This window comes from Ornithorhynchus anatinus, chromosome 6, assembly GCF_004115215.2.
Source record: "Ornithorhynchus anatinus isolate Pmale09 chromosome 6, mOrnAna1.pri.v4, whole genome shotgun sequence".
NCBI lineage: Eukaryota > Metazoa > Chordata > Mammalia > Monotremata > Ornithorhynchidae > Ornithorhynchus > Ornithorhynchus anatinus.
The window spans coordinates 1276217-1304161 of NC_041733.1; the positions used below are offsets into that span (position 1 = coordinate 1276217).

Genomic DNA, 27945 nt, shown 5'->3' on the forward strand with positions numbered 1-27945 from the left:
CTCTGCGTGCGCAACCGTAGGGGTCCCTCGGGGGTCAGTCCTCGGTCCCCTTCTATCCTCCATCTACACTTGGAGAACTCATTAGCTCCCCCGGCTTCGATGACGCCCAAATCTCTATCTCCTCCCCTGTTCTCCCTCCCTCCCTCCCTCCAGGCTGGCATCTCCTCCTGCCTTCGGGACGTCTCCACCCGGATGTCCGCCCGCCACCTAAAACTCGACACGTCCAAGACTCGGCTCCTTCTCTTCCCTCCCAAACCCTGTCCCCTCCCGGACTTTCCCGTCGCCGTGGACGTCACCGCCGTCCTTCCCGTCTGACGGGCCCGCAACGCGGGTGTCATCCCCGGCTCCGCTGTCTCGTTCACCCCACGCATCCGATCCGTCGCCCAATCCTGCCGGTCCCACCTGCGCAACATCGCCGAGATCCGCCCTTTCCCCTCCATCGAAACCGCTACCTTATTAGTACAGTCACCCATCCTCTCCCGACTGGATGACCGCATCCTTTCCCATCTCCCAACCTCCCGTCTCTCCCCGCTTCGGGCTAAACTTCACTCCGCTGCCGGGATTAGCTTTCTACAGGCAGGCTCTGGGCGAAAACCTCCAGTGGTTGCCCACCAACCTTCACGTGAAACAAAAACTCCTCACTCTAGGCTTCGAGGCTCTCCGTCCCCTCGCCCCCTCCTACCTCTCCTCCCTTCTCTCTTTCTCCCGCCCACCCCGCACGCTCCGCTCCTCCGCCGCCCGCCTCCTCGCCGTCCCCCGTCCTCGCCCGTCCCGCCGTCGACCCCCCGGGCCGCGTCCTCCCGCCGTCCTGGACTCCCCTCCCTCCTCCCAACTGACTCTCTTCCCCTCTTCCAAGCCCTCCTGAGAGCTCACCTCCTCCCGGAGGCCTTCCCACACCGAGCCCCCTTGCCTCAGCTCCCCCTCCCTTCCGCGTCTCCTCGATTTGCTCCCTTCGCCCCCTCTCCCCACCCCGCAGCACTTGCATATACGTATATATCTATAATTCTATCTACGTCGATACCCGCTTACCTGTTTTGCTGCATATATAGCCGCGATCCATTTATTTACATCGACGGCGTCGACGCCCGTCTACTTGTTTGGCATCGCTGTCCGTCTCCCCCCTTCTAGACCGCGCGCCCGGCGTTGGGCAGGGACTGTCCCCCCTCTGCGGCCCGACCGTCCTCTCCAAGGGCCCAGTCCCGCGCTCGGCACCCAAGAAGCGCTCAATAAATACCACCGAGTGGGGGAGAGGAGGCCTGGTGGCCGGCGTGGACGGGTCCACGTCTGAGGGTGGTGTCCGGGCCCGGTGTGTCCACGCGTGAGCGTGCGCGCATTTCCATCTCTATGGCCGCCGCTGTGAATGTGTGGCTGTGGACGTGGTGTGAGTCCGTGTGTGCACGCGTGCACCTCCGGGTGTCTGATCGCTAGAGTGGACGTGTGGTAACAGTGTACGTGCGTGCGTATACATGTGGTGCGTATACATGTGTGAGCGTGCGTGTGCCTGGGTGTACGTGCGTGTGTGCTCTATGCATGGGCGGTGTGTGTACGTGCGTATATACGTGTGTGTGTGTGTGTACTCTATGCGTGTGTGTGTGTGTGTACTCTACGCGTGTGTGGGGGTGCGTGTACCCTATGCGTGTGTGGGGGGGTGTGTGTGTGTACTCTATGCGTGTGTGGGGGTGTGTGTATACCCTATGCGTGTGTGGGGGCGTGTGTGTGTGTACTCTACGCGTGTGGGGGGGTGCGTGTATACCCTATGCGTGTGTGTGTGTACTCTATGCGTGTGTGTGTACTCTATGCGTGTGTGGGGTGTATGTGCGCACATTCCCATCTGGGCGACCGCCAGGGGGAATGTGTGGCCGTGTACGTTGTGAGTCCGTGTCCCTGTGTGTGTGCGCGCGTGCGTACCTCAGTGTGTTTGCTAGCGTGGACCCGTGGTGAGCGTGTACACGTGTGTGTGTGCGTACAGGTGCGTGTGGACGCGTGTATACCTCAGCGTGTTTACCAGCGTGGACGTGTGGCGAGGGGGGTCATTCATTCATTCAATAGTATTTATTGAGCGCTTACTATGTGCAGAGCACTGTACTAAGCGCTTGGGATGAACAAGTCGGCAACAGGGTCCATGTGCGCGTGTCCAGGCGCGGGGGCTGGGAGCCCCGCGTGGGACAACCCGATTCCCCTGGGTCTCCTCCCGCAGCGCTTAGTACAGTGCTCGGCACCCGGTGAGCGCTCCGCAGATCCCAACGTTATCGTGACTACCGATTCCCATTCATTCGATCGATCGTATTTACCGGGCGCTTCCCGGGTGCCGAGCACCGTCCGTGGGACCCGGAGCCGAGCGCCCGACCGCTCTCCGCCTCAGTTTCCTCCTCCGGGAAACGGGCCTCACACGGGACGAGCCTGCTCACCCCGTAGCTCCCCCAGCGCTCAGCACAGTGCTCGGCACCTAGCAAGCGCTTAACGGATCCCACCCAACATCGTTCTTACTGAAACGGGGATTAACACCGCGAGCCCCAAGTAGGACCCCCCCCTCATCCCCCTGTAGCCGCCCCAGCGCCTCGAACGGTGCTCTGCGCGTGGGAAGCGCTCAACAGATACCCACATTATCGTCCTCTGTCAAATGGGGCCGAAGGACGGGGGGCGGGGGACCGGACCACCTGGTGAGCTTGGATCTCCCCCAGCGTCGAGCACAGGGCTTGGCACAGGGTGAGAGCGCAAGAAACGCCATGGTTTTTCTTTCCTTGGTGCCCTGGAGGGGGGTCGGTGAGCGCCTAGAGGGGGGCGGGATGGGGGGCGGGTCCCGTCCCCCCCGTCCCCGTCCCCCCCCCCCCCCGGGGCGGTCCCGCCCCCCGGCCCTCCCTCCGTCCCTCCGTCTGTCGGATCCCATCCGCTCCCCTCCCCTCCGCTCCCCTCCCAGCCCATCCCGACCCGTCGGTCCGTGTCCCGCTGCGGCCTGGTCGGGGCGTGGGCGGCGGACGGGGGGTGGTGGGGAGCCGCCGGGGGTCGGGGGGGTGTGTGTGTCCTGCCTCCTGCCCCCTCGCCGGGAGCGCCACCATGGTCATCCGCGTCTACATCGCCTCCTCCTCCGGATCCACCGCGGTGAGCGATGACCGCCCCCTCCCCGGACCCAGCCCCGGCCCGGGACCCCGGGGACCCCCTCCATCCCATCCCATCCCGTCCCATCCCCGGGGTCCCCTCCCCACCCCCGTCTCGGGGACCCCCCCGCCCCCCCGGCACCCCCAGCCCGGGGACCCAGAGGACCCCCTCCGGCCCCTCCCGGGGACCCCCTCCACTCCATCCCCGGGGACCCAGAGGACCCCCTCCCCCCCATCCCGGGGACCCCCCTCTACCCCATCCCTGGGACCCAGAGGATCCCCTCCCTCCATCCCGGGGGGCCTCCTCCCCCCGGCCCCCCCCATCCCGGGGACCCCGGGGATCCCCTCCCCCCCATCCGGGGGACCCCCCCCCCTCCTCCTCCTCCTCCCCATCCCGAGGACCCCCGCCCCCCCCAGCTCCCCCCATCCCGGACGAGCCCCGGGCCCGCAATCCGGCGGGGGGCGGTTGGTCGGTCAGTCCGGGGGGGGGGGGGGGAGGAAGGGGAGGGGGTCTGCCCGTGGTTTTTGATGATGGGAGGGGGCTCGGGGGGGGGGCGCCGGGGGGCACAGACACGCAGAGAAAGACAGGGAGAGACACAAAGAGAATGTGTGTGTGTCTGTGAGTGGGAGGGCAGGGGAGGGGGGACCCAGACGCAGAGACACACAGAGAGACAGAGACAGAGAGAAAGAGAGGGAGGGGGAGACACAAAGACAATGTGAGTGTCTGTGTGTGTGTGTGTGTGTCGTGTGTGTCTGTGTGTGGCCGCCGGACATTCCTCGTCGTCTCTCCCTGAGACCCCGGGCCAGGGTCCGCCTCGGCCCTAGGATGGGGCTTGGGGTGGGGGGGACAAGCGTGTGTTCACGGTGTGTGTGTGCACGGTGTGTGTGTGCACGGTGTGTGTGCGTCTGGAGTGTGTGGATGGGTCTGGCGTGTGTGGATGTGTGCATGGTGTGGCTGTGTATGTGTGCCTGGGGGGTGTGTGTGTGTGCACGGTGTGCGCGTACGTGTGCCTGGTATGTGTACGTGTGCCTGGTGCGTGTATACGAGTGCCTGGTGTGTGTTTGTGTGGTGGGGGGGGTGGGGGTCGGAAGGCCGGCTGTGTGTGGCCGGGTTGTGTGTGCCGGGGGTGGGGGGGGGGGATGGATGGGGGGGCGTGGACGCGTGTGGCCGTCCGCCAGCCCGGCAGCCATTTCTTCGGGCTTTCTCCCTAAAGTGACCCAACCTGGATTTCCTCTCTCTACGTGTGTGTGTGTCGGCGTGCGGGCATGGTGTGCGTGTGCGGGGGGTGTGTGGGTGGTACACGCGACGGCCACAGGGGTGGGAAGACCCCCCCAACCCCATCCACCCGCCCGCCCGCCCACCCGTCCCGCCTAGGCCGCTCTGGCCCCCTGACCGCATTCCTTCCTTCCTTCCTTCCTCCCTCCCTCCTTCCCTCCCACGAGTGGGTTGTTTATTCGATTTGATTTTTACGTTATCCGTCCAGGGCCGGCCGCTAAGCTCCCCGGGTGGACCCGAACCCCGGGCCGGGGGGCCGTCGGGGCCCCCATCCCCGTTTTACGGACGAGGCCGCCGAGGCCCGGAGGAGGGAAGCGACTGGGCCGGGGCCACGCGGGGGACGGGCGGAGGGGACGCGGGATCCGGCCCCGACGACTCCTCCGGCCCTTCCCTCCCCCGGACGGGGCCACCCGGGGGTCCGGGGAAAAGTCCAGGTGGGTCGGGGGGGCGGGGGGCCGGAGGACACGGGAAGCGCACGGCGGGCGGCTGGGGAGTCGGAGGTCACGGGTTCGGATCCCGGCCCCCGGGGGACCGGGGGCGAGTCGCTTCGCTTCTCCGGGCCTCGGCTCCCTCATCTGGAAAACGGGGTGAGCCCCGCGTGGGACCACCCGGTGACCCTGGATCTCCCGCAGCGCTTAGGACGGTGCTCGGCGCGTAGCGAGCGCTTAACGAATCCCGACGTTATTATTACGAAGCGCTCGGTGAATACGATCGATACTACCAGAGGGGGCTGCCCGATCTCCCCTTCCTTCCGGCTGGTGGCGTTTCCCGGTTCAATACGGGGCCCCCCCCCCCCCCCCCCCGCCCCGGGCCGCGAAGGGGGACCGCGGGGATTTCATTCCGAGCCCTTAGTGCGGTGCTCTGCGCGGAGTGAGCGCTCCATAAATCCTGTTGAATTTTAGCCCCATTTTACAGATTCATTCGATAGTATCTACTGAGCGCTTACTCCGTGCAGAGCGATAAGGGGAGGCAGAGAAAGGGGCGCTGCCCAAACTCCCGCAGCAGGCCAGGCGGGAGCGGAGCCGGGATTAGAACCCGGGACTCCCGACTCCCGGGCCCCCTCCGCTAACATCCGCGGATCGGGTCCGGCCTCGGTCCCCCGCGGGTCCGTTCCTCCGGTCCTATTTATTGAGCGCTTACTGTGGGCGGAGCACCGTACTGAGTGCCCGGGAGAGTACGACCCAACAGGAAACGGACCCGTTCCCTGCCCGCGGCGGGGTGGATGGGGCACCGACGGGGCAAGGCCGGGGACAGCAGAGGGAACGGGGAGACGGGCGCTGGGCGCTTTACCCTCTGCGGAGCGCTGCGCGGGGCACCGGTTGGGAGCACAGGGCGGTTTGCTGGGTGTGTAGAGAATAATGTCGGTATTTGTTAAGCGCTTACTATGTGCCGAGCACCGTGCTAAGCGCTGGGGTAGACAGAGGGGAATCGGGTCGTCCCACGCGGGGCTCCCGGTCTTCATCCCCGTTTTACAGATGAGGGAACTGAGGCCCAGAGAAGCGAAGTGACTCGCCCCCCCCCCCGGTCACCCAGCCGACAAGTGGCCGAGCCGGGACTCGAACCCATGAGCCCCGACTCCAAAGCCCGGGCTCGTTCCGCCGAGCCACGCTGCTTCTCTAACGCGGCTCAGCGGAAAGAGCCCGGGCTGGGGAGTCAGGGGTCATGGGTTCGAATCCCCGCTCTGCCACTTGTCGGCTGTGGGCCTGTGGGCGAGTCACTTCTCTGGGCCTCAGTGACCTCAGCTGGAAAATGGGGATGAAGACCGGGAGCCTCACGGGGGGACAACCCGATGGCCCTCTATCGAGCAGCGCCCCGCGCACAGGAAGCGCTTAAATACCCACGTTATTATTCCGGGTGCTCGACGGCCGGCAGACGAAGGAGAGGAAAGAGGGACGTCCGGCCGACGCGGACCAACGCGCTGTAGCTGAAAATGAGATGAGAGCTGTGATGAGTGACGGTGGGCAAGTCGCTTCACTCCTCTGTGCCTCAGCTCCCTCATCCGTAGAACGGGGATGAACCGTGAGCCTCCCGGGGGCCGACCCGGTGACCCCGGATCTCCCCCGGCGCTTAGAACAGTGCTGGGCACGTAGGAAGCGCTTAACAAATACCGTACTTATTATCGTTATTATAAATACGCTCTCCGAGGGCCAAGCGGATTCGTCGGTGCTGAGGCGGCTGAGGGACGGCACCACCGGGAAGGCGAAGGTCCATCAGGGAGGCCTCCCGGAGGAGGGGGGGGTGGCCCGGAGAAGGCCACGACCGGGAAGGAGGGGGCCCGGGCAGGGAAGGCTTCCGGGAGGAGGCGGCTCAGGGTGCCGACGTGACCCGGGGCCGAGGGGACGGTCACAGAGGGCTCTGGAAGAGGTGGCTTTGGGGCTGCGTCGTAGTTCCTTAGCGTGAGCGCGTCGTGGGCGGAAATGTGCACCTAGTAAGAGCTTAACCAATACCATAATATCATAATTATTATTATTATTATTATTATTCTCTGGGCCTCCGTTACCTGATTATTATCCGTAAAACGGGGATGAAGACCGTGTGAGCCCCACGTATCCGTATCCCCCCCCCCCCCCCCCTCCCCCCCCCCCCCCCCCCCCCCCCCGCAGAGCTCAGAACGGTGCTTGGCACGTAGGTAAGCGCTTAACAAATACCATTATCATTATTATTCTCGTTATCCCAGCTCTGCCACTCTGGGTGACTTCTGTGGCCCGGTTTCCCCATCTGTAAAATGGGGATCCAATCCCTGTCCTTCCTCCTGCTTAGGCTGGGAGCCCCGTAGGGGACGGGGGGCTGCGTCCACCCGGATGAATTTGTATCTACCCCAGCCCTTAGACCGGTGCTTGTCACACAGTAAGTGCGTAACCTTCATTCATTCATTCATTCGACAGTATTTACTGAGCGCTTACTATGTGCAGAGCACTGTACTAAGCGCCTGGAATGGACAGGTCGGTAACAGATGGAGACGGTCCCCGCCCTCTGACGGGCTTACGGCCTCATCGGGGGAGACGGACGGACGAGGACAAGTACCACAGTTATTATAAGCTACTCTCCCAAGCGTTTAATACACTGTGCTGCACACCGTAAGCGCCTAATAAGATGATAATAAGATGACGTTGGTATCTGTTAAGCGCTTACCATGTGCAGAGCACTGTTCCAGGTGCTGGGGTGGAGACAGGTTGTCCCAGGCGACGCTCGGCGTCTTCGTCCCCATTTTACAGATGAGGGAACCGAGGCCCAGAGACGTGAAGCGACTGGCCCACAGCTGACAAGGGGCAGAGCCGGCATTCGAACCCGTGACCCGCCCGGCCTCTTTCCACCGAGCCCCGCTGCTTCTGCAGGAATACGAATGACCGATTCACCGATATAATTAGGGACGGATGCGGGGCCGGGGGCCGGGGGCCGGGGGGGGGTCGATCAGTTGTATTTATCGAGTGCTTACCCTGTGCGGAGCACTGTGCTAAGCTCTCGGTAGAGGACAAGGTAACGGAATCGGTAGGCGTGTTCCCTGCGGGGCCGGCCTCCTGGAGGAGGTGGCCGAAGACCGCCGTGACCCAGGAGGTGGGGGGGGGGGGGCTCAATCGGGGAAGGCCTCCGGCCGAGGACCGGCGTGGCCGCGAAGGTGGGAGTCAATCGGGGAAGACCTCCTGGAGGAGGCGGACGCCCCCCCCCCCCCCCCCCCCCCCCGCCGGCGGTGGCGGCCGGTGGTGGGGTTTTCCTTTAAGAAAGGAAAAGAAAAAGAAAAGCAAGCTTTCCTTGGAGAAGCAGCGTGGCTCCGTGGAAAGGGGCCGGGCTGGGGAGTCGGAGGCCGTGGGTTCGAATCCCGGCTCCGCCGCTTGTCAGCCGGGTGACCGTGGGCGAGTCACTTCACTTCGCCGGGCCTCAGTTCCCTCCTCTGTAAAATGGGGATGAACCGTGAGCCTCGCGTGGGACGACCTGGTGACCCTGGATCTACCCAGTGCTTAGAACAGTGCTCTGCGCAGAGGAAGCGCTTAACGGATACCAACGTTATTATTATCGTTAAGTGGGGCTGGAATTTCTGCTGCAGAGAAGCAGCGTGGCCTAGTGGCTAGAGCCCAGGCCCGGGAGTCAGGAGGACCCGAGTTCTAATCCCGGCTCCGCCGCTTGTCTGCTGCGTGACCTCGGGCAGGTCACTTCGCTTCCTCCGGGCCTCGATTCCCTCCCCCGTAAAACGGGGGTTAGGGCCGTGAGCCCCGTGTGGGACTTGGGCCGTGTCCGAGGCGGTTATCTTGCCTCCACCCCGGCGCTTAGCACGGTGCCCGGCGCGTTAGAAGTGCTGACCAAAATGCCATTAAAACGAAAAAAAAAAAGAAGGAAGTCATTTTTGGGGAGAGTTTCCCAGTGAGTCCCAGAGGAGGGGGGGAGGCTAAGGGCAAAGGGCCTTTTCCCAGTCTTCCCGAGTTCCGGCTGTGGTCCGTCCTGCTGTGTGGCCTCCGCTTCCTCCTCTGTAAAATGCCGAGAAGACTCCCGCCCCCCCTCTTAATGACAGTCACGTTGGTATCTGTGAAGCGCTTACTACGTGCAGAGCACCGTTCTAAGCGCTGGGGAGACACAGGGTCGTCAGGTCGTCCCACGGGAGGCTCCCGGGCTTCATCCCCGTTTTACAGATGAGCTCACCGAGGCCCAGAGAGGCGACGTGACTCGCCCCAAGTCACGCGGCTGACAGGCGGCAGAGCCGGCATTCGAACCCATGACCTCCGACTCCCGAGCCCGGGCTCTTTCCGCTGAGCCACGCTGCTTCTCTTACCCTCGGGGGACAGGGACCTTGGTCGAACTGAGCATCTTGGATCCCCCCTCCCCCCCCCCCCAGCGTTTAGCACAGTGCTCGGGGCGGAGCCGATGTTTAATCGTCCTCGCTCCTCAAATCCGACGATTACTCCCCACCCCTTCGAAGCCTTCCCGAAGGCACGTCTCCTCCGAGAGGCCTTCCCCGCCCCACCGCTTAGTACAGTGCTCTGCACCTAGTAAGCGCTGCTGCTGCTTAGAGAAGCGGCGTGGCTCCGTGGCAAGAGCCCGGGCTGGGGAGTCAGAGGTCATGGGTTCGACTCCCGGCCCTGCCGCTCGTCAGCCGTGTGACTTTGGGCGAGTCACTTCACTTCTCTGGGCCTCAGTTCCCTCATCCTTAATGGGGATGAAGACGGTGAGCCCCACGTGGGACAACCCCATCACCTCGTAGCCCCCCCGGCGCTTAGAACCGTGCTTTGCACGTAGTAAGCGCTTAACAGATACCATTATTATTATTAATAATAAATACTAGTGAATGAATGAGCCCCCCTTTCCTCTCGTCCCACTCCCTTCTGCGTCGCCCCGACTTGCCCTACAGCACTTTTATCCGACTCCGTCATTTCTTTCTTTCTACCGATGCCCGTCTCTCCGTCTAGACTCGTCGGGGCGGGGAACGTGTGCGTTTATCGTTCTGTCGTACTCTCCCGAGCGCTCAGTACGGTGCCCCGTCCACGGCAGGCGACTCCCCCAATTCAGTCGAACCAATCATCGCCGTCACCTGGTCGCCGTCGGCGCCCGAGTGGTCCCGGGTTCCTCGGGCGGAACCCGCGCTGAAAACATTCACGTTCGACTGGTGAGTTTTCGGCCTCACCTTAGAGCAAAGGGGATTTCTCGGCTGCCCGTGGTCAACCCGGAGAGGGTTTCCCGAGGGGCGGGGAGGCGGGGGGGAAGGATCCGGGGGCTCCCGGTGGCCCTGCCCCGCTGCGGGGGTTGCCACATTTTAGCCCTCCGTGGTCACCACCTCCTTTCCGCCGTGCCCCGCCGTGTCTCGAACCCAGGGCCCCGGGCCGTGTCCGAGCCCGACGGCGCCCGGCCCGGGGACGCAGACCGGTCGGCGGGAGGGTGGCGGGCGGGTCGGTGGGCATCGGGGCGGCCGGTCGGCGGTCGGTGATTGGGTAGGGGGTTGGGTGGGTGCCAAGCCCTCACCTCCTCCGAGAGGCCTTCCCAGACTGAGCTTCCCCTTTTCCCTCTGCTCCATCTCCCTTCCCCTCTGCTCCTTCCCCTCCCCCCTCAACACTCTGCTCATTTCTATCTATTTTAATTCCCCTGTGTATTTTGTTAATAGTGATCACGTTGGGATTCGTTAGGCGCTTACCATGTGCCGAGCACCGTTCTAAGCGCCGGGGGAGATCCGGGGTCATCACGTTGTCCCACGTGAGGCTCGGCGTCGATCCCCATTTTCCAGACGAGGTCACTGAGGCCCAGAGGAGCGAAGTGACTCGCCCACGGTCACACAGCTGACGGGGGGCGGGGCCGGGATTCGAACTCATGACCTCCGACTCCCAAGCGCTCAGTCCGGTGCTCTGCCCGTAGTAAGCGCTCAATAAATACGATCGAATGAATGAATCGCCCGTGGGCAGGTCTGCGACAGGTGTGTAAATCAGTCCCAAAGGCCCGCTCGTCACCCGCAGCGCCCGCAGACCTGAACCACCCCAGAGCTGTTGTTTTCTCAACCATGTCGGTATCTGTTAAGCGCTTACCACGTGCAGAGCGCTGTTCTAAGCGCCGGGGGAGATCCGGGGTCATCGGGTCGTCCCGCGGGAGGCTCACGGTCTTCATCCCCATTTGACAGATGAGGGAACTGAGGCCCAGAGAAGTGAAGCGACTTGCCCACGGTCACCCGGCTGACCAGTGGCGGAGCGGGGATTCGAACCCACGACCTCTGACTCCCAGGCCCGGGCTCTTTCCACTGAGGCACGGGATCCTAGCTGACCTGGATCGTGGCTCCCCCAGGACCCCCCGCGTTCACCCCGGGGGGGCGAGGATGGCCCAGAACGGGGACAGCGGGAGGTCCTGGCCACCCGCGGTTTCATTTCTTTTGATGGTATTTGATAAGCGCTTACTACGTGCCCGGCAGCGTACCGAGCGCTGGGGACGGTACAGGCCCATCAGGTTGGACGAGGTTGGGGTCTGGATCGCCCTGGGGGGGGGGGGGGGGGGGAGATTATTTGCCCAGGAGGAATCTTTGGCTTCTCCCCCCTTCTAGACTGAGCCCGCGTGGGCAGGGATCGTCTCTATGGCTGAATTGCCCTTTCCAAGCGCTTAGTACAGTGCTCTGCACCCAGTAAGCGCTCAATAAATACAACTGAATGGCTTCCAGGGAAGAGGAGGCCTCCGGGACATTCAAACTTGCAAGGCCTGGATTTCGTGTAGAAAGGCTCCTTTGTGTGCCTCCTTTTCACCTCGAAGGACCCTCGAGGGTGAAAACCTGGCTCCAATCCCGCGGATAATCCACAAAACTGGACGAAAGATGGGAGAGGAGGGATTATTTTCTAGGTACGCCGACCCGCCCCCTTTTTTAAAAAAGTTATTTGTTAATAATAATAATAATAACGATGTCGGTATCTGTTAAGCGCTTCCTATGTGCCGAGCACTGTTCTAAGCGCTGGGGTAGACACGGGGTCATCGGGTTGTCCCACGTGGGGCTCCCGGTCTTCATCCCCATTTGACAGATGAGGGAACTGAGGCCCAGAGAAGTGAAGGGACTCGCCCACGGTCACCCAGCTGACAAGGGGCAGAGCCGGGATTCGAACTCATGACCTCCGACTCCCAAGCCCGTGCTCTCTCCCCGGAGCCACGCTGCTTCTTTGTTAAGCGCTTACCACGTGCCGGGCGCTGTACGAAGCGCTGGGGGTAGATACAAGTTTAGGACGGTGCTCTGCGCGTAGGAAGCGCTCAGTAAATACTATTGAATGAATGCAAGTTAATCAGGTTGTATCTTCCTCAGATATGTGGCTCAGTGGGTAGAGCCCGGGCCTGGGAGTCGGAAGGACCTGGGTTCTAATCCCGGCTCCGCCCCTTGTCTGCTGTGTGACCTGGGGCCGGTCACTTCACTGGGCCTCAGTGATCTCAGCTGGAAGATGGAGGCTGAATAAATAAATAATGATGGCATTTGTTAACAATAATAATGATGTTGGCATTTTTAAGCGCTTACTCTGTGCAGAGCACCGTTCTAAGCGCTGGGGGAGATGCAGGGTCATCGGGTGGTCCCACGGGAGGCTCCCGGTCCTCATCCCCATTTGACAGATGAGGTCGCTGAGGCACAGAGAAGTTGTGACCCGCCCACAGCCACCCAGCCGGCAAGCGGCGGAGCGGGGATTCGAACCCATGACCTCTGACTCCCAAGCCCGGGCTCTCGCCACTAGAGCCAGGCTACAGAGCTGGGGTGGGAGGTGTCTAGCCCAGGGCTGGGGAGGGGAAGGGGGTGTCGGGGAACGGAGCCGGTGGAGGGGAGGGGGTGTCTGGTGCCTCAGTGGCCTCATCTGGAAAATGGGGATTGAGACCGTGAGCCCCCACGGGGGACAACCCCGTTTGCTTGCGATAATATCAACGATGATAATAACTGGCGCTCAGTACAGTGCCTGGCACCTAGTGATAATAATAACGTTGGTATTTGTTAAGCGCTTACTATGTTGTAAGCGCTGGGGGAGATCCAGGGTCATCAGGTGGCCCCACGGGAGGCTCCCGGTCTTCATCCCCGTCTGACAGATGAGGGAACTGAGGCCCAGAGAAGTGAAGCAGCCACGCTGCCAAGTAGTAAGCGCTTACCGAATACCACAAAAATAAGAGGACTAATTAGCGCTTAGTACAGGCCCTGGCACGGAGTCAGCACTTAAGAGACGTGAGCCCGTCATCGGGCGGGGACGGTCCCCTCTCTGTGGCCCAACCGTCCGTTCCAAGCGCTCAGTCCGGTGCTCTGCACCTAGCGAGCGCTCGGTAAATACGAGGGAACGAATCGCGGTAATGATACCGAGAATAATCCGGGCTTCGTACAGCGCCCGGCACCTGGTAAGCGCTTAACGGTACTTACTGAGAAGCGGCAGTGGGAAGAGCCCGGGCACGGGAGTCCGAGGTCATGGGTTCAAATCCCGCTCCGGCCGCCTCTCGGCCGTGTGACTTCGGGCGGGTCACTCCACCGGGCCTCAGTTGCCCCGTCTGTAAAACGGGGATGAAGCCGGTGACCCCCCCCCCCCCCCGCGTGGGACGACCCGCTCACGTCGCATCCTCCCCGAGCGCTTAGAACGGTGCCCCGCGCGCGGTGAGCGCCTCGCCGCACGCCCTCGCCATCATCACCGCCATCCGGGGCCCGGCCGGAACTGGTCCGGCACCGGTGTCCGGCTCTTTCGTTGGATTCGTCGGGATCGTTCTGTCTCGTTTCCGTCCGTCCGTCTCCCCCGTCCCTGGGCCGGGCTGGTCTCCATCTGTTGCCCGACTGTCCGTCCCAAGCGCTCAGTCCGGTGCTCTGCCCGTAGTGAGCGCTCAACAAATACGATCGAATGAAGGACGGGGCCGGGAGAGGAGATTTAGCGGCCGCTGGCCTTTTCCAAATGGCCGCGGGGCAGAGCTGGGCCGCTGGGGCCCAGGGGCCGGCCGGAGGGGAAGGGCGTCTTCGGCCCCTCGGTTTACCCGTCTGTAAAACGGGGGTGGCATCGGGTTCTCCCACTGGGGTTTCCCGAGGAACCCCTAGTCGGATTAGCCGGAGCTCTTTGGCGGTGGCTGAACCAGCGGCCGCATTCGTATTAGGGCAGCAGCGTGGCTCGGGGGAAAGAGCCCCGGGTCGTGGGTTCGAATCCCAGCTCTGCCACTCGGCGGCGGGGCGACTGTGGCCGAGTCCCTTCACTTCTCTGGGCCTCAGTTCCCGCCTCTGTCAAATGGGGATGAAGACCGTGAGCCTCCCGTGGGACCACCCGATGACCCCGCATCTCCCCCAGCGCTTAGGACGGTGCTCGGCACCCAGTGGGCGCTTGACAGATACCGACATTATTATCACTTGTGTTAGGGAAGCAGCGTGGCTCGGGGGAAAGAGCCCGGGCTTGGGTGTCAGAGGCCACGCGTTCGACTCCCGGCTCTGCCGCTTGTCAGCGGGGTGACCGTGGCCGAGTCACTTCACTTCTCTGGGCCTCAGTTCCCTCATCTGTCAAATGGGGATTAAAACTGGGAGCCCCACGTGGGACAACCTCATCACCTCGTCTCCCCCAGCGCTTAGAACGGTGCTTTACACATAGTAAGCGCTTAACAAATGCCACCATTAATTTAGGGGACGCGGCGTGGCTCAGGGGAAAGAGCCCAGGCTTGGGAGTCAGAGGTCGGGGGTTCGAATCCAGGCTCACCGGGTCGTCCCACGGGAGGCTCACAGTCGATCCCCATTTTCCAGAGGAGGGAGCTGAGGCCCAGAGAAGGGGAAGTGACTCGCCCACAGTCACACAGCTAAGTGGCAGAGGCGGCATTCGAACCCATGACCTCTGACTCCCAAGCCCGGGCTCTTTCTGCTGAGCCACCGGTAGCACGGTGCTGGCCGCGTAGTAGACACCCAGTCCAGTTCCCGGCACACAGTGGGCCCCAGTGCTCAATCGGTCGTACTGATTGAGCGGTTACTGTACTAAGCGCCGGGGTGGATACAAGCTAAATAAGGTTAGACAAAATCCCACAGGGGCATGATGGACTTAAAGCAGCGTGGCTCAGTGGAAAGAGCCCGGGCTGGGGAGTCAGAGGTCATGGGTTCGAATCCCCGCTCTGCCCCTTGTCAGCTGGGTGACCGTGGGCCGGTCACTTCACTTCTCCGGGCCTCGGTGACCTCATCTGGAAAATGGGGATGAAGACCGGGAGCCTCACGGGGGACCACCCGATGACCCTGGACCTCCCCCGGCGCTTAGGACGGCGCGCGTAGTGAGCGCCTGGCAAATACCAACACGATTATTATCGTCATTAATCCCCGTTTTCGAGACGGAGGCCCGGAGGAGCTCAGAGAAGCAGCGTGGCTCGGTGGCAAGAGCCCGGGCTGGGGAGTCGGGGTTCATGGGTTCGAATCCCGGCTCCGCCACCCGTCAGCCGTGGGACCGTGGGCGAGTCACTTCGCTTCTCTGGGCCTCAGTTCCCTCATCTGCAAAGCGGGGATTGACCGTGAGCCTCCCGTGGGGCGACCTGATCTCCTTCTATCCCCCAGCGCTTAGAACAGTGCTGGGCACATAGTAAGCGCTTAACCAATACCAACGTTATCATTGGTATTATTAGTGAGGCGGCGGAGGGCGGCCGGCGGACAGATGACGGACGGGCAAGGGTCGGGACGGACGGGCAAGGGTCGGGACGGGCAGGCCGGGCCCGGGAGCGTCCCGGGCGGCCGGGGGCCGGACCTCTGACCCCCGGGGGTCCCGTCCCGTCCGGTCCCGTCCCCCGGGGCCCGGCCGGGCCGGGGTTCGGCCCGGGCTTTCCCTTATTTGGGCCCCGCCGGTCTGTCGGCCCGCCGGGACCTCACCGCCGACCGCCGCTCCGCCATTTGGGAATTTGGGGCCTTATATGGCCCGGCTGGGATTGGGGGGGCGGGACCTGACGGGATCCGGGGGCGGGGGAGCTGGGGGTGGGGAGGAGGGGGAGCGGGGGGGGGGGGGGGGCTGGGCAGCGTGGCTCAGTGGCAAGAGTCCCGGCTGGGGAGTCGGAGGTCAGGCGTTCGAATCCCGCCTCGGCCCCTCGTCAGCTGGGTGACCGTGGGCGAGTCACTTCACTTCTCTGGGCCTCGGTGACCTCATCTGGAAAAGGGGGACGAAGACCGGGAGCCTCACGGGGCGGGGGGGCACCCCATGACCCTGGATCTCCCCCGGCGCTTAGAACGGTGCTCGGGCACACGGGAAGCGCTTAACAAATACCAGCATGATTATTATTATTATTATAATGGGGGAGGGGGATGGAGGAGGGGGGTGGGGGATGGGGGTGAGAGCGGGGAGGATGGGGGGGGATGGGGGGTGAGATTGGGGGGGATGGGGAGGGGGTGGGGGATGGGGGGTGGGGATGGGAGCTGGGGGATGGGGGGGTGAGATTGGGGGGGATGGGGGATTGGGGGGGTGGGAGCCGGGGGATGGGGATAGAGGAGGGGGGTGGGGATGGGGGTGAGATTGGGGGGATGGGGAGGGGGGGATGGGGGGGTGAGAGCCGGGGATGGGGAGGGGATAGAGGAGGGGGGTGGGGGATGGGGGGTGAGAGCTGGGGATGGGGGGGTGAGATTGGGGAGGGGGAGGGGGGATGGGGGGTGGGAGCTGGGGATTGGAGGGGGGGGTGGGGGATGGGGATGGGGGATGGGGGTGGGGTCCGGTCCTCGCCCCCGAGCGGCGGCGCGCGCACATCTGGCGGGGGAGGGGGAGGGGGAGGGGCGGCGCCGTTGCCATGGCAGCCGCCCCGGCCGTCCCGCTCTGCTGGGAGGAGGGGGAAAAGGGGAGAGGAGGAGAAGGGGAGGGAAAGGGAAAGGGAACCGGAGGAACTTTCCAGGCGCAGCTCGGCTTCGTGGAAAGAGTCGGGGGGCGTGGGTTCCAATCCCGCCGCGGCCCCTCGTCTGCCCCGGGCGAGGCCACCTCCCTTCTCGGGGCCTCGGCTCGCCTCGCCTCCAGAAGGGGGAAAAGAATCAACAGTAATGATGGTGCTACTTGTTAAGCGCTTCCTGGGCTGGGGGCAGAGCACTGTTCTAAGCGCTGGGGTCATCGGGTGGGCCCACCGGGGGGCTCACGTCTCGGAATCCCCCTTCGGAAAGTGAGGCCCGGGCAAGTGAAGCGACTCGCCCCAGGTCACGCGGCAGACGGGGGGGCGGGGGCGGGATTCGAACCCAAGCCCGGGCCCTTTCCGCCCGGCCCCGCCGCCCCGCTCGCGGCGAGGATGGCCGGAGGATGGGATGGAGCCCCAAGAGGGCAACCTGACCCCCTCGGATCCTCCCCCCAGCGCTTACGACAGTTGCTCTGCACACAGTAAGCGCTGAACAGTTACCGACGTCATTATTATTATTATCTGGAAAATGGGGATGAAGCCTGGGAGCCCCACGGGGGACCACCTGATGCCCCTGGATCTCCCCCAGCGCTTAGGACAGTGCCCTGCACGTAGTAAACGCCTAACAGAAATGCCCTAATTAGTATTTCCCTTCTCTGGGCCTCAGTGACCTCATCTGGAACATGGGGATGAAGCCTGGGAGCCCCACGGGGGACCACCTGATGCCCCTGTCTCTCCCCCAGCGCTTACGACAGTGCCCTGCACGTAGTAAGCGCCTAACAGAAATGCCCTAATTAGTATTTCCCTTCTCTGGGCCTCAGTGACCTCATCTGGAACATGGGGATGAAGCCTGGGAGCCCCACGGGGGACCACCTGATGCCCCTGTCTCTCCCCCAGCGCTTACGACAGTGCTCTGCACGTAGTAAGCGCCTAACAGAAATGCCCTAATTAGTATTTCCCTCCCCTGGGCCTCAGGGACCTCATCTGGAACATGGGGATGAAGCCTGGGAGCCCCACGGGGGACCACCTGATGCCCCTGGATCTCCCCCAGCGCTTACGACAGTGCTCTGCACGTAGTAAGCGCCTAACAGAAATGCCCTAATTAGTATTTCTCTTCTCTGGGCCTCAGTGACCTCATCTGGAACATGGGGATGAAGCCTGGGAGCCCCACGGGGGACCACCTGATGCCCCTGTCTCTCCCCCAGCGCTTACGACAGTGCTCTGCACGTAGTAAGCGCCTAACAGAAATGCCCTAATTAGTATTTCCCTTCTCTGGGCCTCAGTGACCTCATCTGGAACATGGGGATGAAGCCTGGGAGCCCCACGGGGGACCACCTGATTCCCTTGTATTCTCCCCCAGCGGAGGACAGTGCTCGGCACAGAGTAAGCGCTTAACAAATAATAATAATGTTGGTATTTGTTAAGCGCTTACTCTGTGCCGAGCACTGTCCTCAGCGCTGGGGGGGGAGAGACAGGGTCATCAGGTGGTCCCACGGGAGGCTCAGTCTTCATCCCCATTTTCCAGATGAGGTCACTGAGGCCCAGTGGAAGTGACTTGCCCACAGTCCCCCAGCTGACGAGTGGCGGAGCCGGGATTTGAACCCACGACCTCTGACTCCCAAGCCCGGGCTCTCTCCAACATTATGATGATTAGGTCACTGCTCTGTGCCTCAGTGACCTCGTCTGGAAAATGGGGATGCAGACTGTGAGCCCCACATGGGACCACCTGAGGCCCCTGCATCTCCCCCAGCGCTTAGAACAGTGCTCTGCACATAGTAAGCGCTGAACAAATACCAAACCAACCAATATCATCGTTATTAATATTCTTATTACTAAGTTCTCTCGCTCTTGCCCCTTCCCCTCCCCCTCCCATCCCCGGGGGGAGGCCGAGAGGAAACGGCGGTTTCCAGGCCCCCCAGGCCCCGCCCTCCCGCGGTCGGTGACGTCATCGCGCCTGGGACCACGTGACCACCCACCGCCTTGCGGTTGGACGGCCGGCCACGGGGGGGCGCTGCTTTAAAATGCATTCATTCATTCATTCATTCATTCATTCAACCGTAATACTAATAATAATGTTGGTATTTGTTAAGCGCTTACTATGTGCCAAGCGCTGTTCTAAGCGCTGGGGGAGAGACAGGGTCATCAGGTGGTCCCCCGTGAGGTCCCCAGGCTTCATCCCCATTTTCCAGAGAATAAGAAGAAGACTGTTGGTATTTGTTAAGCGCTTACTATGTGCCAGGCACCGTTCTAAGCGCTGGGGGAGATCCAGGGTCATCACCTTGTCCCACGTGAGGCTCCCAGGCTTCATCCCCATTTTCCAGATAATAATACTAATAATGCTGGTATGTTTTTTCAGCGCTTACTGTGTGCCAAGCACTGTTCTATGCAGGGTGATCAGGTTATCCCACGTAAGGCTCACAGTCTTCATCCCCATTTTACAGATAATAATAATAAAGATGTTGGTATTTGTTAAGCACTTACTGTAATAATAATAATAATAATAATAATAATGTTGGTATTTGTAAAGCGCTTACTATGTGCAGAGCACTGTTCTAAGCGCTGGGGGAGACACAGGGGAATCAGGTTGCCCCACGTGGGGCTCACAGTCTTCACCCCCCTTTTACAGATGGGGTAACTGAGGCACAGAGAAGTGAAGTGACTTGCCCACAGCCACCCAGCTGACAAGGGGCCGAGCTGGGATCCGAACCCATGACCTCTGACTCCAAAGTCCGTGCTCTTTCCACTGAGCCACACTGTTCTAAGCTTTGGTCGATACAGGGTCATCAGGTTGTCCCACGTAAGGCTCCCAGTCTTCATCCCCATTTTCCAGATAATGATAATGATAATGTTGGTATTCGTTAAGCACTTACTATGTGCCAAGCACTGTTGTAAGCGCCGGGGGAAATACAGGGTCATCAGGTCGTTCCACGCGACGCTCACAGTCTTCATCCCCATTTTACAGATGAGGTCACCGAGGCCCAGTGAAGTGAAGTGACTTGCCCAAGGTCACACAGCTGACAACCGTACTTATTGAGCGCCCACTGTGTGTGGAGCGCTCAGAAAGTACCAGTCGGCCACAGATGGAGACCATCCCTGTTAACAACGGGCTTCCCGTCTAGAGGGGGGAGACGGACAACAAAGCGAGACAAGAAGACAGGCACCACTAGCATCGAAAGAGAGAAAATAGAATTCTAGATATATGCACGTTATTAATAAAATGATTAGAATAATAAGCACGTACAACTATACTCAAGTGCGGTGGGGAGGGGAAGGAGGTAGAGCAGAGGGAGGGAGTCGGGGAGACGGGGAGGAGGAGCAGAGGCAAAGGGGGGCTCAGTCTGGGAAGGCCTCCTGGAGGAGGTGAGCTCTCAGGAGGGCTCGGAAGAGGGGAAGAGAGTGAGTTGGGCGGAGGTGAGGAGGGAGGGGAGTCCAGGACGGCGGGAGGACGCGGGCCAGGGGTCGACGGCGGGACGGGCGACAACGGGGGACGGCGGAGGAGGTGGGCGGCGGAGGAGCCCTTAGACTCCTTTAGACCGCGAGCCCGTCACTGTGCAGGGATCGTCTCTCCCTGTGGCCGAATTGTCCATTCCAAGCGCTCAGTACGGTGCTCTGCACCTAGTAAACGCTCAATCCCTACGATCGAGTGAAGGAGCAGAGTGTGCAGGCTGGGCTGCACACCCTTAACACTCTGCACACACTTTTAAAAGCGTATTTAACGATGACGGTGTGCATTAAGGGCTTACTTGGCGCCAAGCACCGGTCTAAGCGCTGGGGTAGATACAACAAAATCAGTTTGGACCCAATCTCTGTCCCACTTAGGGTTTACATGCTTAGTCCCCGTTTTCCGGATGAGGTAACTGAGGCACAGAGGAAGCGAAGTGACTTGCCCGAGGTCACACAGCAGACAAATGGTGGAGTTGGGATTAGAACCCAGCTCCTTCTGACTCCCAGGCTCGGGGTCTAAGTGCTTACTGTGAAGCGGCCTGGCTCAGTGAAAAGAGCCGGGTTGGGGAGTCAGAGGTCATGGGTTCGAATCCCGGCTCTGCCGCTTGTCAGCTGTGTGACTGTGGGCAAATCACTTCACTTCTCGGTGCCTCAGTGCCCTCATCTGGAAAATGGGGATGAAGACTGGGAGCCCCGCGGGGGACGACCTGATCACCTTGTATCCCCTCCCCAGCGCTTAGCACAGTGCTTGGCACATAGTAAGCGCTTAACAAATGCCATCCTTATTATTATCCAGTGCTTAGACCAGTGCTTGGCACACGGTAAGCTCTTAACGAATGCCATTATAATTATTATGACTACCGGGGCAAGCTTTTTTAAAACGATATTTTGTTAAGCGCGTACTATGTGCCAGGCACCCTGCGAAGAGCTGGGATAAATACAGGCTGATCGGTTTGAACCCAGTCCACGTCCCCGGTGAGCGTGGCTCGGTGGGAAGAGCCCGGGCTCGGGAGTCAGAGGTCATGGGTTCGAATCCCCCACCTGCCACTCGTCAGCTGTGCGACTGTGGGCGAGTCACGTCGCTTCTCTGTGCCTCAGTTCCCTCCTCCGTAAAATGGGGATGAAGACTGGGAGCCTCACGTGGGACGACCCGATGACCCTGCATCTCCCCCCCGCGCTTAGAACAGCGCTCGGCACATAGTAGGCGCTTAACAAATACCAACATTATTATTATTATCTTTAGGTGTGGCTCTGAAGTTGGAGGGAGCGGTGTCCTGGCCCACTGGAGGAGGCAGCGGGGGCGGAGAGGACAAGCCAGTGTAGCCTAGCGGCTAGAGCCCGGGCCTGGAAGTCAGAAAGACTTGGGTTCTAATCCCCGCTCCTCCACCTATCCGCTGTGCGACCTTGGGCGAGCCACTTCACGTCTCTGGGCCTCAGTTGCCACTTCTGTCGGCAACTTGATTCTACTTATTTGCTATGGTTTCAATGAGATGTTCTTCCCCTCGATCCTATCCATCGCCATCGTTCCCGTCCGTCCGTCTCCCCCGATCAGACCGTAAACCCGTCGAACGGCGGGGACCGTCTCCGTCTGTTGCCGATTTGTCCGATCCAAGCGCTTAGTACAGCGCTCTGCACATAGTAAGCGCTCAATAAATACTATTGAATGAATGAATGAACCTCTGTAAACGGGGGATCGAGACTGTGAGCCACATATGGGACGGGGACTGTCCCATCTAAGTTGTAGCTTTTAATAATGTTGGTATTTGTTAAGCGCCTACTATGTGCCGAGCACTGTCCTAAGCGCTGGGGGAGATGCAGGGTCGTCAGGTGGTCCCACGTGCGGCTCCCAGTCTTCATCCCCATTTTACAGATGAGGGAACCGAGGCACGGAGAAGTGAAGTGACTTGCCCACGGTCGCCCAGCTGACAAGGGGCAGAGCTGGGATTTGAACTCATGACCTCTGACTTCCAAGCCCAGATTCTTCCCGCTAAGCGCTCAGACCAGTGCTTTGGCGCGTAATAAGTGCTTGGAACAAGAATAACCCAATTTGCCTGTAGCCACCCCGGGCCTGGCACCGAGAAAGTGCTTCACCAATAAAATAAGAAGAAGAAGAAGTGGGACAGAGTGGCCTCCTTGCCCAGTGCCGGAGGCTCGGCAGGATCCTCCCCTCCTCGATGCTAATATTGACTCTATTTATCGCCATCGTTCCCGTCCGTCCGTCTCCCCCGATCAGACCGTAAGCCCGTCGAACGGCGGGGACCGTCTCTATCTGTGGCCGACTTGTTCATTCCAAGCGCTTAGTCCGGCGCTCTGCACATAGTAAGCGCTCAATAAACACTATCGGATGAATGAATGAATGAATAATAATAACGAGGGTGGTTGTTAAGGGCCTCCTCTGCGCCGAGCGCTGTTCTAAGCACTGATCCGACTGCTGCCTGGGCAGATCCAGTCGGCAGGGGCTGCTGGTCCTTGTTAGTTTGCCGTGATATCTGTTAAGCGCTCACTAGGTGCCAGGCACCGCTGTGGGCGCTGGGGCGGATACGAGCCGATCGGGTCGGACGCGATCCCCGATCTTCTCATCTTCCGAGAGGTCGGGACGGTGCCGTGCGCGCGGGAAACCGTCGGCTCCTCGAGGGCAAGGATGAGGCCGGGTGCAGAGCGCCGCCTTGGGAACCTACTGAGCGCAGGGCACCGTCCTGGGCAGAGAGGGACAGACGGAAGAACTAAAGAAGTAGAAATCGTGTGACTTGGCCCAGGAAACGTTTTCAGAATCACGTGGGAGAGAACGTAAATCCCGGCAGGAGGAGGAACGTGACCTAGTGGGTAGAGCCCGGGCCGGGGAATCCAAAGACCTGAGCTCTAATCCTGGGTGACCTTGGGCCGGACGCTTCACTTCTCTGTGCCTCAGTTCCCTCATCTGATGAAGACGGTGAGCCCCATGTGGGACAGGGACTGTGTCCAATCTGCTAAACTTGTATCTACCTCAGAGCTTATGTCATGAGTCTGACTTCTCATGTCAGAGTCATGAGTTCGACTCCCGGCTCTGCCCCTCGTCAGCTGTGTGACCGTGGGCGAGTCGCTTCGCTTCTCTTGGGCCTCAGTGACCTCCTCTGTAAAATGGCGATTAACCGGGAGCCTCCCGTGGGACCACCCGATGACCCCGTATCTCCCCCAGCGCTTAGAACGGTGCCCGGCACATAGTAAGCGCTTAACAAATACCAACATTATTATTATTAGCTTATTACAGTGTCTGGCACATCGCAAGCGCTAAGAGATACAATTAAAAAAACGAAACAGAACACCACGGATTGTACAGCGAAGACCGTGTGTGCGTGTGTTTGTGTTTGCATGCTTGATGTGTGTTTGTGTGCGCATGAGAATGTCAGCAGCAAAATACGTGGGGACAAGGCAATCTGTAACCAGTAATTACACTTTCCTTCGGTCCTATCTATTCATTCGGCTGTATTTATCGAGCGCTCATCGCGTGCAGAGCCGTGTACCGAGTGCTTGGAAAGTAGGCAAGCAGCACGGCTCCGTGGAAAGAGCCCGGGCTTGGGAGTCAGAGGTCATGGGTTCGACTCCCGGCTCCGCCACTCGTCAGCTGTGGGACCGTGGGCGAGTCCCTTCGCTTCTCTGGGCCTCAGTGACCTCATCTGGAAAATGGGGATTAACCGTGAGCCTCCCGTGGGACGACCCGATGACCCCGTATCTCCCCCAGCGCTTAGAACGGTGCCCGGCACGTAGTAAGCGCTTAACAAATACCAACGTCGTTATTATTACATTTCAGTAACAAATAAACACCGGGCTCACAGTCTAGAAGGGGGTCACAGTCTCGGAGGCGGGGATCGCACTTGGATTTGTTCCCTTTACTGACCTCTCCCTCATCTCCGTAACACTTCGGCCCCATCTGTGGTGTATTTATTTCTGTTGACGTCTCTCTCCCATTCTCCACTGTAAGCTCATCGTGGGCAGGAAACGCTGCTGTATTGTACTCTCCCAAGGGCTTGGTACGGTGCTCTGCACCCAGTAAGCGCTCAATAACTACGATCGATTGAGTGAAAGAGCCGGACGGCGCCCTGAGGACTCCCCCGGGGTGTCGGGGTGGCTGCTGGAGAAGCGGCGTGGCTCAGTGGAAAGAGCCCGGGCTTGGGAGTCACCGGTCGTGGGTTCGGATCCCGGGCGCCGCCGCCTGTCAGCTGTGTGACTGTAGGCAAGTCACTTATCTTCTCCGGGCCTCAGTTACCTCATCTGTAAAATGGGGATTAAGACGGTGAGCCTCACGTGGGACAGCCTGATGACCCTGTCTCTCCCCCAGCGCTTAGAACAGTGCTCTGCACACAGTAAGCGCTTCACAAACACCAGCATTATCATTATTAATCCCAGCTCCGCCGCTTGTCAGCTGTGTGACTGTAGGCGAGCCACTTATCTTCTCCGGGCCTCATTTACCTCATCTGTAAAATGGGGATTAAGACGGTGAGCCTCAGGTGGGACAATCCGACGATCCCGTATCTACCCCAGCGCTTAGAACGGTGCTCGGCACATAGTAAGCGCTTAACAAATACGAATCTTCTTCTTATTCTGGAGGCAGAGAGGTGTCCCGAGGCTCCTGGGACGGAGGGCAGAGGGTCCCTGCCGCCCGGGGTTTTCGCCCCCCTCTGATCATGGGATCCCCCCGCCCTCCCGCTCCCCCGTTCCAGATCAAGAAGAAGCAGCAGGATGTCCTGGGCTTCCTGGAGGCCAACAAGATCGGCTTCGAGGAGAAGGACATCGCGGCCAATGAGGAGAACCGCAAATGGATGAGGGACAACGTCCCCGAGAACAGTCGGCCCGCCACGGGGAACCCCCTGCCCCCCCAGATCTTCAACGAGTGCCAGTACCGTGGGGTGAGCGCCGGGGGGGGGGGGTCCCGATGCCCCCTCGCCACGGCGACCCCTCCCGCCGACCCCAACGACCACGCCGGTCCCCCTGCGGCCTGCCCCGAGGGGGGGAGGGGGGGGTCACCGCGGGGTCACTGAGAAGCAGCGCGGCTCAGCGGAAAGAGCCCGGGCTTGGGAGGTCATGGGTTCGAATGCCGGCTCTGCCACGTGTCAGCCGGCTGACTGTGGGCGAGTCGCTTCACTTCTCTGGGCCTCAGTGACCTCATCTGTCAAATGGGGATGAAGACCGGGAGCCCCGCGCGGACCAACCTGATGACCCCGTATCTCCCCCAGCGCTTAGAACGGTGCTCTGCAACAAATGAACAAATGCCAACATTTTTTCTTTTTTCCCCTGTCTCCCCGCAAGGACTACGAAGCCTTCTTTGAAGCCAGGGAAAACAACGCCGTGTACGCCTTCCTGGGGCTGACCGCGCCGCCTGGTTCAAAGGTAGGACCGGACCTTCCCCCTGCCTGCGCGCAGACGATCTTGGGACCGAGTTCTAAAGATGCTCTGCTCTCGGGGCTCACAAGCCCGTGCTCTTTCCACTGGGCCAGGTGGCTTAGTGGAAAGAGCGCGAGCCTGGGAGTCAGAGGTCGTGGGTTCTAATCCCAGCTCTGCCACTTGTTCAATCATTCATTCGAAAGTATCTATTGAGCGCTTACTATGTGCAGAGCACTGTACTAAGCGCTTCGAATGTACAATTGGGCAGCAGATAGAGACCATCCCTGCCCAGTGACGGGCTCACGGTCTAATCGGAGGAGACGGACAGCAAAGCAAGACGGAACAGAACAAAACAAGACATCATCATCCTATTTGGTAAATGGGACTGTGGGCGAGTCACTTAACTTCTCTGTGCCTCAGTGACCTCATCTATAAAACGGGGATTAAGACTGTGAGCCTCACGTGGGACAACGTGATTACTCTGTATCTACCCTAGCGCTTAGAACGGTGCTCTGCACATAGTAAGCACTTAACAAATACCAACGTTAAATGAATAATCTACTCCCCAAAATGATTTGACCAGCTGTGTGACGATGAGCAAGTGACTTCGCTTCTCTGGGCCTCAGTTCCCTCATCAGTAAAATGGGGATGAAGACTTTGAGCCCCACATGGGACAACCTGATTACCTTGTATCTACCCCGGTGCTTAGAACAGTGCTTGGCACATAGAAAGTGCTTAACAAATGCCATTGTTGTTATTATTCAACATGTCCATCTATTATTACAATATCATAATGATGATAGTACTACAATATTATATTAATATATAATAATTCACTCTTATTCCATATAATAATGATGATGGTATTTGTTAAGCGCTTACTATGTGCCAGGCACCGTTCTAAATGCCGGGTTGGATAAAAGCAGATCGGGTTGGACACCGTCCCTGTCCCACTGGGTAACAGGGGCACAGAGAAGTGAAGTGACTTGCCCAAGGTCACACAGCAGACAAGTGGTGGAGTCAGGATTAGAACCTGTGACCTTCTGACTTCCAGGCTTCTGCTCTATCCACCAGGCTACGCTAATAATAATAACAATAATATATATTTTCACACACTCAATATGTATCAAGCAGAAGATGAAGAAGCAGGGAGAAGTTTAGAGCAGCAGCGTGGCTCGGTGGAAAGAGCCCGGACTTAGGAGTCAAAGGTCATGGGTTCTAATCCCGGCTCTGCCACCTGTCTGCTGTGTGACTTTGGGCGAGTCACTTCACTTCTCGGTGCCTCAGTTCCTTCATCTGTAAAATGGGGGATGAAGACTGTGAGCCCCACGTGGGACAACCTGACGACCCCGTATCTGCCCCAGTGCTTAGAACAGTGCTCGGCACATAGTAAGCGCTTAACAAATACCAACATTATTATTATCGAGCACTGTACTAAGCGTTGGGAAAGATCCGAGATAGAAGGTCCCCCATGGGGCACCCAGTTTAAGTAGGAGGGAGAACGGGGATCGAATCCCTGTTTTGCGGGGGAGGGAGCTGAGGCACAGAAGCGAAGGGACTTGCTCCAGGACACCCGGCAGACATAAGGCGGAGCCAGGATTAGAACCCACGTCCTCTGGACTCCCAGGCCCGTGCTCTACCCACTAAGCCACGCTGCTTCGGACACCTCGGCGGGCACTTGGCCGTGTGCGGCGCCCCCGCCCCAGCCCCACACGCGCCCGTGGCGCTCGGGGCCCCGCCGGGCACCTGACGGGTCGGGGGGGGGGGGGGACCAGAGGGCACCGAGCCGGCCACCAGCACTAGAATCAACTCCTCCGCAAGGGGGTCTCCGTCCTCAAACCCCAGGCCCGGACGCCCAACCGTCGCTCCCTCGGGGTCGTGGGGCCGGACGGGCGGCAAGTCCGGTTTTCCCACGGGCCGGATTCCCGCCGATTCCGACTTCCCTCCTTTCCCGTTTTCAGGAAGCCAAAGCCCTGGCCCAGCAGCAAGACTGAAGAAACTCGCGACATTCTGCCTTAAACCCTCTGGAAGGGGAATTTCCACAGCTTTTTTGTACTTACAGCAGCAGCAGCAGCAGCAGCAGCACGATCTCGGCTTCAAGAAAAATGGGTCGACCGTCCCAAATTCTGTCCAGTTAATCTCCTCTGTACCCTCGGCGCAGCCAAACGGCCCGACGACGGACGGGCTTCTCCCACGACCGGGGCGCGGGGAGGCAGAGGGGGCCGGGCGGGGGTCGCCCGGGTTCGTCCCCTCAAATGCAGAAAGGCAATTTGGCGTATTTCGGTTGGAGCCCCATCCGCCTGCCTCAGAGAGGGGAAGGGGGAAGAGAAATGCGAGGAATCGCCCCCTCCACAAATTGTACCTCTTTGATGTCTTTCAATTGTCATTAAAAAAAAAGAAAAACCCCCCACTGGAAGGTGCTTCTTGGTCTGAGGTTCCTTGTCACCCTGCTGGGAAATCCAGCCGGCTTTTTGGGTGTTTCCGTTTAAGTGCCGGGTTGGCCGATCA

General features: G+C 60.3%; 1 protein-coding gene across 1 annotated transcript; it reads left to right on the plus strand.

Moving 5' to 3' along the window:
• The first annotated feature begins 2889 nt into the window (after nucleotides 1-2889).
• SH3BGRL (SH3 domain binding glutamate rich protein like) lies at nucleotides 2890-27853 on the plus strand. Its single transcript, XM_029068069.2, has 4 exons — nucleotides 2890-3099; nucleotides 24777-24962; nucleotides 25363-25443; nucleotides 27399-27853. Exons 1-4 carry the CDS (start codon nucleotides 3055-3057, stop codon nucleotides 27429-27431), a joined length of 345 nt encoding a protein of 114 aa, XP_028923902.1. The 5' UTR covers nucleotides 2890-3054; the 3' UTR covers nucleotides 27432-27853.
• The last annotated feature ends 92 nt before the right edge of the window (nucleotides 27854-27945 follow it).